The 12287-nt window shown below is 33.0% G+C and overlaps 1 protein-coding gene across 1 annotated transcript; it reads left to right on the plus strand.

Moving 5' to 3' along the window:
• Nucleotides 1-8376: 8376 nt before the first annotated feature.
• Nucleotides 8377-10273, plus strand: LOC113707827 (purine permease 21-like). The gene is made up of 2 exons (XM_027230158.2): nucleotides 8377-8514; nucleotides 9011-10273. Exons 1-2 carry the CDS (start codon nucleotides 8475-8477, stop codon nucleotides 10126-10128), a joined length of 1158 nt encoding a protein of 385 aa, XP_027085959.1. The 5' UTR covers nucleotides 8377-8474; the 3' UTR covers nucleotides 10129-10273.
• Nucleotides 10274-12287: the final 2014 nt, after the last annotated feature.

Here is a 12287-nt window from a genome sequence, read left to right on the forward strand (position 1 = left end):
TAATCACTTGAACTATAATGTCGCCAAGTGAAAAGTAATTAGCAAATAATAGGTCGATATCTGATGCTATTGATTACACGTCTCCCTACTATCTTCATCCGTTTGACCATCCCGATCTGATTTTAGTTTCCAAAAATTAATAGATGACAATTTTCCTTCTTGAAGAAGAGCTGTTAAAATTGCTCTTGCAGCCAAAAACAACCTATGCTTCATTGACGAGAGTCTACTAAAGCCAAACTCGCTGGTTTCAATTGTCGTGGCTTGAGAACACTGTAGCAATATGATTATATCTTGGATACTCAATAGCATCAGTATTGATATTACAAATAACGTCAACTATGTAGAATCTGTTCACAAAGTATGGAGTGATCTTGAAGAAATGTTTTCACAAGGTAATGGCCCAAGAACCTATGAACTGAAAAGTGACATCTCGTTAAGAGCAACAATCCATTGCTACTTATTACACAAATTTGAAAATTTTGTGGGACGAGTTGACTTCCTACACTAAATTACACAACTATAAGTATGAGATAAACAAGGAGATTCAGGATCTTCTGCAGTCAAAAAGAGTATATCAATTTCTTATTGCTCTTCATGATAGTTTTGGAACTTTGAAGATAGAAGTTTTGGCCATGGATCACTTTCTATTGTAAACAAAGTGTATTTTTTGGCCCAACAAGGGAAAAAATAGAAATGTCTACAACTGTACAATTTTTCTAGTGATGCAATTGCTTTAATAGATTTATCAAATCGAGTTTCTCAGAACACTAGAACCAATTTTCATGGAAAGAAATCTTTCATTAATTGTGATTCAAAGGATACACGCAATTTTTTTTTGAAATACATATTCTACTTGGCATCCTAAGTCAAAACCTAAACCGATAAGAAATACAGGTTCTCCAAAAGCTACGGCTGCATGTACTTGCATGACTAATGATAGTTCCAAACCTGTACAGTGACGTAGACTTCTACAACAGTACCTCCTCTTTCTCAACCTTTAGTTAGTCAATATCAACAACTGTAAGCCTTAAGGCTCTGGTTAGATGTTGAATCCCTTGATTTGCATGCTAAAAATTCAAGGTTTCTTGAAACACTTTGCCAGCAGCAGTCCTCCTGAATTCTTCCCTTGATCCCATTGGTCACCCCCTCCTTATAGTATAAAGTAGGAGTAGATCTATCATATCCGAATATATGTATATCAACAATTGTCCTTATAGTATAAAGTAGGAGTAGATCTATCATATCCGAATATATGTATATCAACAATTGTTATCCATTTTGAGTATTAATGGTTATCAGTCATCCCTTGATCCCATTGGTCACCCCCTCCTTATAGTATAAAGTAGGAGTAGATCTATCATATCCGAATATATGTATATCAACAATTGTTATCCATTTTGAGTATTGATGGTTATCAGTCATTGTAATGCAGCCAATGTTATTAATCGGCGATTTTTCAAGGAACTCGGGCCATATGTTGTTATAGGACAAATTTTGTGCAAATGCTTCAACGAAGGTTTGAACATGGGACCTTATGCATAAAAGCAGAGTGCATCACCATTAAACCAACAATTTGTTTGTTAGTAGTTTTGTTCTTCTTATATTATATATTATATTTTTATTCTTATTTTATTTCTCCAAAACAAAATTTATTTGGAATCTTTTAATAACATTTTATTATTCCTCAAACTCTATAAGTTATGAAATAGACTTAAAAAATCAATTGAAATTCATAAATAATTTTAGTTCATAATTGAAATACACAATTCATAAGTATTTTTACCTTTCATCAATTCATAAATATTTTTACCTTTCATTTTAAAGATAAATATCGTTCTTAATAAACTTATGCACTTAAAATCCATAAATAAACTAGATAATTACACTTAAATAAAATTTTATACTTGAAGTTTGGTGGATTACTAATTAAATTTAGTTTGTTAATTCTTTAATTCTTATAAGAATTAATTATTCTATGATAAATTAGACTAATTGAGCATTTATTATGGCATAGTTTATTATAGTTTCAACCATATCAAAACTTATGAGACATAATATTTAAATATATTTAGTGACCCACCAGTTGGACCACTCACCTACTGGTTGAACCGACAACCCGTTGACCTACCTCTTTCGCCAAGTCCCTCCCTGGGCCGGGTTTAATAACTATGAATGCAACAATAAATTCTTTCCTCTAACTCTTGGATTATTTATTCAAAGGCTCTGATCATTTCACACCCTACCTATCCTTACTATCTGAAGTTGTTAAAAATAAGAATATCAAACCCGTGTGTTTGCCTGATGGGTCTAACATTCGAATTTCTTATCTAGGAAAGTTAATTCTTTCTTCTACAAATACCTTGAAAAATGTGATTTGTGTTCCAAATTTTTATTTTAATCTTCTTTCTACCAGTAAAATCACTAAATCACTAAATTGTGTTGCTCTTTTCTTTCCAATCATTTGTGCATTTCACGACCTAAAATCGAAGAAGCTGATTCGAGTGGGTGAAATGAGAGAAGGACTTTACCACTACAATCAACCATTGTCACAATAGAATGTTGCACGGGACTTTCAAGTTTCAACTCATTCTAGTTCTACTCCAAATGTGTGACATTAAGGCATAGGACATCCTTCTTTATAAAATTTGGCTAGTTTACCATATTCTATATGTAATACTTCTAATAACTTTTCTAAATCATGGAAAATATGTATTTTAACCAAACAAACCAGACTTCTATTTCAATTGAGTATGAATAAATGTGCTTCCCCTTTTGAACTCATTCATCGTGACATGTGGAGTGGATATCCAACTATTTCTCATTCAGGTGCTCATTATTTTCTAACTATTATTGATAATTATGTCAGGAGTACATGAGTTTATCTAATGGAATTCAAATCTAAAACTTATTTTTTTCTTAAATAATTTCATTAACATGGTCAAAACTCAATATCACTATTAAGTTAAAAATGTTAGATCAGATAGTGGTCATGGGTTTTTTCAGGTCCTATGCAATATTTCTTTAATAAACAAGGAATTTTGTATCAGTCAACTTGTGTAGCAACTCCTCAACAAAAGTAGGGTAGAGAAAAAGCATCGCTATCTTCTTGAGGTAGCACGTGTTTTAAGACTTCAAACTCATCTACAAATTCAATTTTGAGGGGAATGTGTTCTAACTATTGGTTATTTAATAAATCACATTCCTACTCGTGTCTTATTGGTCGAACCCCATATGAAATGCTCTTTCATACCAAACCATCATATGATCATTTTTGGGTTTTTGGCTGTTTTTGTTATGCTAATAACAAAGATAAACCAAACACTAACTTTCATGCAAGAGCAAAACATTGCATTTTTGTTGGATATCCTTTTGGGCAATGTGATTACCACTTGTATGATCTTGATTCTAGAAATATTTTTACTAGCAGAGATGCGATTTTCTCTGAAGATCAATTTCCATTTGAAAATGATTCTTCAATTGCACATTCTCCTTCATCTATCTTTCCTATAAATTAAGAAAGGCAGGCACTTGATGATTCTATAGTTAATTCTAGAACTTCATTGTGTTCTGATCATACAACTCACTTAAGTTCTCAATCAAAGCAACAATGACTCTTAAATCCTGTAGCGACCTTAACTCTGACTCTTCTTCAAAGTTCAAAGTAGTCCTTTCTCGTTTCTACTACTTCCAATCAGCAATCTTCAAGGTCATCCACCCAAGGTATTCTTTATCCTATTGCCAATTATTTGGTTAGTACTTCTTATTCTTTGGAGCATTTCAGTCCACTATTGCTACTTATAATGAACGTAAAACTTACAAAAAAAAAAAAAAACAGTTCAATATTCTCAATGACGTGAAGCTAGGGCTACAGAATTGAAGCACTTGAGGAAAATCAGACATGGACTTTAGAACCTTTACCTAGGCTCCATTGGTTGCAGATGGATATACATGGTAGAGTATCATGCTGATGGCTCTATTGAGAGGTACAATGTACGCCTTATAGCTAAAGGTTTTACTCAAATTGAATATCTTGATTTTCATGAAACTGTGCCCCTGTGGCACAACTTGTTACAGTTCAATGCCTATTGGCTGTTGCATCTATTAAGAATTGGCCATTGTATCAGCTAGATATTAATAATGCTTTTCTTCACAGAGATTTGAACGAAGAAGCTTATATGACACCTCCTCCTAGTTATCATATACGAATAAAGAATTTGATTTGTCGACTTCACAAGTCTTTGTGTGGTCTCAGACAGGCATCTCATCAATGGTTTGAAAATTTTTCTACAACTTTAGAAGTCACCGGTTTCAAGCAGTCAATTGCTGATTATTCGTTATTTACAATAACGAATAAATAGGTCAATCTTTCTTGCTATTTTAGTTTATGTGGATGATGTTATTATTACTGGTAATGACAAAAACTCTGTTGAGCATCTGAAGACCTATTTCATATTAAGGACTTGGGTTCTCTAAAATTTTTTTGGAATTGAGGTTGCACATTCTTTTAAAGGAATTTTTCTCAATCCCTGAAGATATACATTGGACATTCTGAGGGACAATGATTTTCTAGGTTCTAAACTAGTTTTATTTCCAATAGAGTAGAAACCACCACTGATGATGATCTTTTTTACCCAGGACCTTATAGGCATCTGGTGGAAAAGTTAATTTATTTAATTATCACGGACCTGATATCACATACTCAGTTCATTTGTTGAGTCAATTCATGCACAAACCTGGTAAGCAACATTTAGATGCTGCTCAAAGAGTGCTTCGTTATTTGAAAGGTACACCAAGTCATGGAATTTTGTTGTCTTCAACAAGTGATTTACAGCTCTCAACTTTTTCAGATTCTGATTGAGCCAGTTATCCAATGTCTTGGAATTCTATAACTGGATATATCTTGGCAATAGTCAGATATCTTGGCGTACAAAGAAGCAAGATACTATTGCATATTCCTCAACTGAGGCTGAGTATCGTTTTATGGCAACAACTTGTCGTGAAATTTCATGGATAAAGTATCTTTTGATAGACCTTTGCATTCCTCATTCCAAACCTTTACAATTACCTTGTGATAATCAGACTGCTCTTCATCTTGTAACAAATCCTATATTTCATGAGCATATAAACCATATTGAGTTAGATTGTCATCTGAAAAAAAATTCAGCCTGGCTTAATATCTACTGCTCATTATGCATCTTGACATCAACTTGCTGATATCTTTGCCAAACCACTGGATCGTGATCAATTTCAGTTTTCGCTATCCAAGCTGGGAATTACAGACTTACATCTCCAGCTTGAGAGGGAGTATTAGAGATTAGGGAGTTAGAGTTTTAAATTTGAGTTTAATAAGCACATCTTATGTGATACGTTACTGATATGTTGTTATATGTAAGTTGTTTGGTTTATAAATTGTTAGGATTTTATCTTGTAATTTGAACTGTAGTTTGATAGGATTTTATGTTGTATTTTGATTTGAAGATAAGGATTTATCCTTTGTAATGTCTACAGAGAAACTTGTATATAAACTCATAGTAGTATGAATGAAAGATAATCCTTTCAAAAATTTTACAGTTCAACCTCTTTAAACTGTAAAACATGCTCAACAAGTTCAATTCACAAGCTGTAAACTGTCAAATTTATGCCAATTGAATTTAACCGAACGTTTATGTGAAAGATCACCCAAATATTTAAGTTTCTATGCACATTTAATTCTAATGACTAATTTTTTTTAATTCCAACTAGAATTAGGTTAGGTGCCAACAACCAAGTATTTAAAATTTTTTTAAAAATTGATAAAAGCCATAATCTGTGATGAAAGATAACTAATTACTCATATACTGATCACCTTAGTAATTAGTCTTTAATCTAATATTTCTGGTCAATCAATATTTTTTGTATTTCTAGACTCCAGACTAATTATCCACATGATCAGCATGTGAGTCCTAATTTACTATAAATTATGGCTAAAAAATAGTTTTAAAAAAAATAAATGCTAGTAACAGTACGTGAAGCGGATCTAGTTGCAATTGACAAAAATTAATCAGTAGGACTAAATGTGTTTAGAAATTGAAACATTTGTGATTACATTTGCTTTCATCCAAACTTTATGCGGTTGGAACGCTCTTGCCTCAAATATTTGGAATCAAAACTGCAATTCTCTCGTGATGAAATGCCATCACTCAAGACTATTGACTTTTCATGGATAGGGCCTGATTGCATAGCAATTCTTGGGGAAATTTATTTTGGATTTTTTTGGGGGAAATGCCTTATTCAAACACATCTTTTTAACAATGTTTGTTTACATATACATCACATTTCAAAAAAAATATTAAAGTTTTTCTTTTAACAAAACTACCTAAATTTCTTTAAAAATGTAGTCAAAATGGGCTCGACTCAAGTTAAGGTGTTACGAAAGACTGCGCTGATAGAGCAAATTAAAACCCAATTGTTCGGTATGTAGTTAATTGAGCTGTCGTGATGTTTACTTTAAATCTTCCATTCATTTCATAAATTTTACTTTCAGTACCCTAAGAGAGTTATTCCTATGCTTAACATAAACTTAGAAACGGGCGGCACATCAATTACTGATATTTTTTTTTTATTTGGCCAGCAGAGTAAACCAAAACATGAATAGAGTATAAACGCGGCATCAGATATCCAAAAGTTTATCTACAATCTCATATCAATATTAGATTTTACATAATACATAACAATATTCATCGATATCCTTAATTTCAATTCCATGGCTGCTACTTTTTTAATATAAAATAATTTAAGCCATCATTACTATTATTAATATCCAATATACTCCATTAGCACATAATTCAAAATCAATCAAATTCTCTCCGTAGGAATAACATCAATAATTGTAAATCAAAAATAGAAACACAATGCAGTTATAAATATACCGGGAACACTTTTTTGCATAACAACCATAACAGTATAACCTATATTAGTCCATGTTCCACTTCCTATCTTTAATTTTTTATTTTTTTATCACTGCCACTATCTTCATCTCCATCTAGTTTGATAATAAAATTATCATTCAATTTGTCATTTGACAATTTCAATTTGCTAATGCCTATCCAAAATAGAAAACAAAAATGGGCGCAAGGAAACTATTTAATAATAATGAAAAAGAGAAAATTGGGAATAGTCACCATGACAGGTAAGCATTAGTGGTTTGGTGATTTTATTAGTGGCAATAGTACACATTTGATTGATAAGAATAAATAAATGAGTTTGGAAGGAAAACGGAAATAGAAGGAAGAGAGTAGAGAGTTAAATGAGAAATATTGTAGTTTCAGTTATTGGTTGACAATAGATGAGAGAACTTTAATATTTGTTAGATTTTTTCAATAAGTTAACAATTAATGAAGGGTATTGTTGTCTTTTTATCACATCAAGGGAGGTCTCTGTAATTATATAAACCTCAAGAGAGCTGAGTGAAATTGTCGAAAAGCTCAGGGGAGGTTTATGAAATTATCGGCAGAGTAAGCCAAAACATGGATTGAGTAAATCATAACATGTCATTTTAGTTAATGAAGGGTGTAATTTATTTGAAACATTTAATCGTTTTTGCCTTGTTTTTTGGTGTGGTTTATTAAAATTTGGTTGATAGTGATAGCTTTTCCTCTTTTGCTTTTTTTTTTTTTAAATTTTGATTACTGTTTGGTATTTAGATTCTAACATGAGGATTAAGGTAAATATTGTCAACTTTAATCCAAATATCTATGATAAGACTGAACAAATTCTACAGTAAGCTTAATTTACATTCACCCAAATTTAGCATTACCCAAGAATAACTACGTGGGAGAGTTGGATAATTGAAGTTTGGTTCTATTAAAAATTGCAATTAGAAGTAACATAGAATAGATTTATTAGAGCGTAACATGAGAATGAAATATTAAGACAAAAAAGTACTTACACTCTATAATGACAAGACTCGCCAAACTTTTAAAAGAGTAATAGGTAAATAATAGCTAACAAATATATAGCTTTGTCTGTGTGTGAAAGAGCATATTTACAAAATATTCTTTTTGAATCTAGCAACCTTGTTTTCTAACCAGTTTTAAGGCCTCTAATGATTCTATACTAGCCAAGTCAGTAGTCCTGGCATGGCGGCTATACATCAACTTATTGCAGACAGAACCAGCCCACATCTCATAATATCTACCCATATGCCCAATAATGATTCTCAATTAATACACCCCGCACCAATTTAAGAGCAAAGCCTTGCGCAAAAGAACTTCAGTTGATTGCTAGACTTTGATGGTGACTGCTGGTTGTGAGACTGCAAATGTAAAAGCTATTGAACGCTATTGATATGGACAATGCACATTCCCAAACCAAGCTAGCTGTATATATATTGACAAAGTTAACAATGACAAGAAGGAACTCATATGCTACTCTACCTTATCTAAGCGATCGGCATTCTCATTTCTTTGGTTCTTCCTTACACAAAATCTTCTTCAATGGAGAATGCAGCTCAAGAAAAGCAGACACATGTCACGAGTAAGTTTTCCGAGTAGATTATAAGCAAGTACGTAAAGGGTCTTCTGTCTTGTGCGATTATCTTGACTTGTATTCTTCTTGATTTAATTTTGTTTAAGAACTTTTCTTGTTATTGACTGTATCAAAGGATTTCTGTACCCAAAATCAAATAGTCCACCTTAAAGTTATACAAAATCATACAAAGAAGCTTCGATCAGGCCGATCAAGAGCTTTTTTGTTTTCTCCAAAAGTCAAGCCTATGTAATTAGTCCGAAGTGTGCATCATTTTCAAGTACAAAATTTAGAATTCCTGCCATTATCTTTTGCAGAAAGTATATGTGAAATTCCGTTATTCAACAATTTTGCATTAGTATGAAAAAAAGGATTTTCATGTGTTTGCGTGAGCATGTGTTTTTTTGGTTTCTAACTTAAAGAACTTTCTTGTTATGTCCTCTTCCGCATTGAGAGAAATGTGGTAGAGAATACTAATCCTTATCTGTGTATGTTAATTTACCAGTTCAGGGAGCTCAACAATCAATATCTCCTGATAGTGTGGGAGAAGCCATTGGCAACCAAGAGTCATCTGTTCCTCTGCTTCACCGTAACAAGAGATGGCTTCTAATGGCCTTATTTTCCGTTCTTGTACTCTTTGGCCAGTCAGCTGCTACGCTTCTGGGAAGATTGTATTATGAAAAGGGTGGAAATAGCAAATGGTTATCGGCATTTATACAAGGTGCTGGATTTCCAATCCTCTTGCCATTCCTGTATAATACAAAAGACAGAAAAAACAACTCAAGTGAACAAACGAAGACACCATCTCCTCTAGTCCTCGGATCAATATATATGGTCCTTGGCACTTTGCTAGCAGCCGTAGGGATGTTATTTTCAGTAGGCCTCTTATACCTTCCTGTATCCACTTTTTCGCTCATCAGCGCAACTCAGTTAGGCTTCAATGCTTTGTTTTCCTTCTTCCTCAATTCACAAAAGTTCACTCCTTTAATTGTCAACTCATTAGTACTTCTGACCACTTCCTCTGCCCTCCTTGTACTTCAAAATGATGACTCTTCAGGCTCCTCAAAATCCTACAAAGGAAAGTATGCTATAGGATTCATATGCACCCTATTAGCTGCAGCACTTTTCTCTTTGATACTCTCTCTGTCACAACTTGCAATTAACAAGATTCTGAAAAGGCAAACAGTTAAGGAGCTTTTGGACTTCTTGATTTACCAATCGCTTGTAGCAAGTTGTATCCTGTTGGTCGGCCTTTTCGCTAGCGGAGAATGGAGGACCCTTTCTGCAGAGATGAACAAATTTGAACTAGGCAAGGCATCCTATACAATGACTTTGTTGTGGATAGCAGTGTGCTGGCAAATTTTCTCCATTGGAATGGTGGGATTGATTTTGAAGGTCTCTTCACTCTTTGCTAATGTCATCAGCACACTAGGGTTGCCGATTGTTCCAATTTTAGCCGTATTCATCTTCAAGGAAAAGATGAGTGGAGTAAAAGCAGTAGGAATGTTGCTTGCCATATGGGGATTCATGTCCTACATTTATCAGCATTATCTTGATGATTTGGTGTCCAAGTCCGGAAAAAAAGACGTCGATAGCAAAGAAATTTCCCTCATGCAGAACTGACTAATGCATTATCTGTACTCTCTATTACAGATCTATGTTCTTCATTTGTTCTTTACATGTTGGATATTCTCGGCTTCTACAGTGAAGTTCGGCCAAGATAAGTTCTCCTGTACTAATAAGAAGTGGATGATAATTGTGGAACTAATCACGGATTTCTCTTTCATAGCTAGCATGCGTCTCTTTCTAACTACCGTTTTCGCAATTCGCATTAACATTCAATTAATTCAGCCTAAGTATGCTACTTATCCTCGTATGGAGAAGAGGTTTAGACAACTTGCATTTGTATTTATGTTCTCAACAGATAATTTGCATTTGGCTTCGAACTCCAAACTCTCATCAGTGTAACAGACAAAAAGTATAGGGTAGAGATACATTTAAAATCCAGACATCTGTTAGTATTGTAATTGACTTTTGATGTGGACTTATGCAAGCTTTACGCGGAAGCCTTTATGACACACGTTCGCATGCTTATTGTAATTCTTGTTCATGCGGACGAGGCAGCCCACATCCGCATCATTGAAAAGTTGTAACTTTTGCCAAATTCTGAATTTGAACGAAATCGAACATCACTATACAAGGAACAAAACTAATCGATTTTCATGAAGAGGCTCAGGAATTCAGGTTGATAACTACCTAAATGTGTTGCAACGCTATAACAATAATCTCCCAAACTGTATGTCAAGACCAAATGGGCATTGATTTGCTACAAAAGACTTAGGTTTGTTTATTTTGTAAAAGTGAATTGGTTGTTTGTTCTAATGCTTTAGAAACAAGTGTGTGTTCTCTTAAACATTTCTCCATTTTATCCTCAAGAGTGTTTGTCCCTCTATTGCATTAAATAAGCGACAAATATAGCCTTAAGGAAGGTATATATAATACATGACTTGGTTGGAATTTTCTTTTACTTTCTTATATATTGACAAGTTTTCCTTTATTATCATGTACCTGATAGTTGGAGGTGGGAGGGATGGAAGGATAGGAAGAAAAAAAAAAGGTTTGCCTTTGTTTCTATTTTCTACCATTTTAAGCGCAACGGATCTTCTGTCCCATACCCTGTGCTACTCTCTCTTCCACTTTTTATTATATAGCTATTTTTCCTTCATAAACATCATGTTTTAGTTCTTTTTTCTTTCCTTAAGATCCAATAACTATTAATTCAGTAATACACAAAATTTAACAAATTCAAAAAATCAAAATGCATAAAAAATGATATTTTTATGATTTTTCTGCTGTATTTTTTAATTTTCTATTATATATTACTTTTTTGAAACTGTTGTATTTGAATTAATAGTTATTGAATCTTAAGGAAACAAAAAAGAACTAAAACATGATGTTTATGAAGGAGAAATAACAATATAGTAAAAAGTGGGACAGAGAGTGGCACAAAGTGTGGAATAGAAGATCCGTTGTGCATTTTAAGGCTATATTTGAAGAACTTGAATAGGGCAAGTTCTCTGAAGGAGTTGATAACCAACAATGCGAAAATGGGAAAGTTTTGATGAAGGAAACTTCATATGTTTGCAAATGAGGGTACACTTCCTCCTTATCACGTTGAATGTTGCATGTGTCTTGAAAACATCAATATCCAACATACAAGGAGATGAAAAAACTCTTGAAGAAATCACAAAGAAGCAAAAATAGGACAATAATGATGAAATTTTTAGAAGCCATATCCTTAATGCAATAAATGATAGACTTAGATGTCTACCACACCATACCATCTATAAAGGAACTTTTTTGACAAAAAAAAAAAAAAAAAAAAAAGAACTACAAAGGAACTTTATGAGAGATTCGAATTGAAATACATGCTAGAAGATGCTATAAGTAAGAAGTTCCTTATTTCTTTTTTCAATAATTATAAAATAGTAGATACAAGTCCTATTATGAAACAATTTTCAAAAATTTGAGATAACTTTTGAACTATTTCACTCAACATAATATGGATATGGATGAAACCATTTTTGTAAGCTCCATAATAGACAAACTGTGTCCAACATGGAAAGATTTCAAGAGAATTTTGAAGCATAATAAATAAGAAATCTCTCTTGAAAGTCTTGCCAAGTCCTTTAGAGTTAAGAAGGAATTTAGCATGTAAGAGAAGAAGGATTCTCAAACACAAAAAGATAACAAAGATTTGTCTACCAAAGTACACGTGATTG

Source organism: Coffea arabica, chromosome 9c, assembly GCF_036785885.1.
Source record: "Coffea arabica cultivar ET-39 chromosome 9c, Coffea Arabica ET-39 HiFi, whole genome shotgun sequence".
NCBI classification, from domain to species: Eukaryota; Viridiplantae; Streptophyta; class Magnoliopsida; order Gentianales; family Rubiaceae; genus Coffea; species Coffea arabica.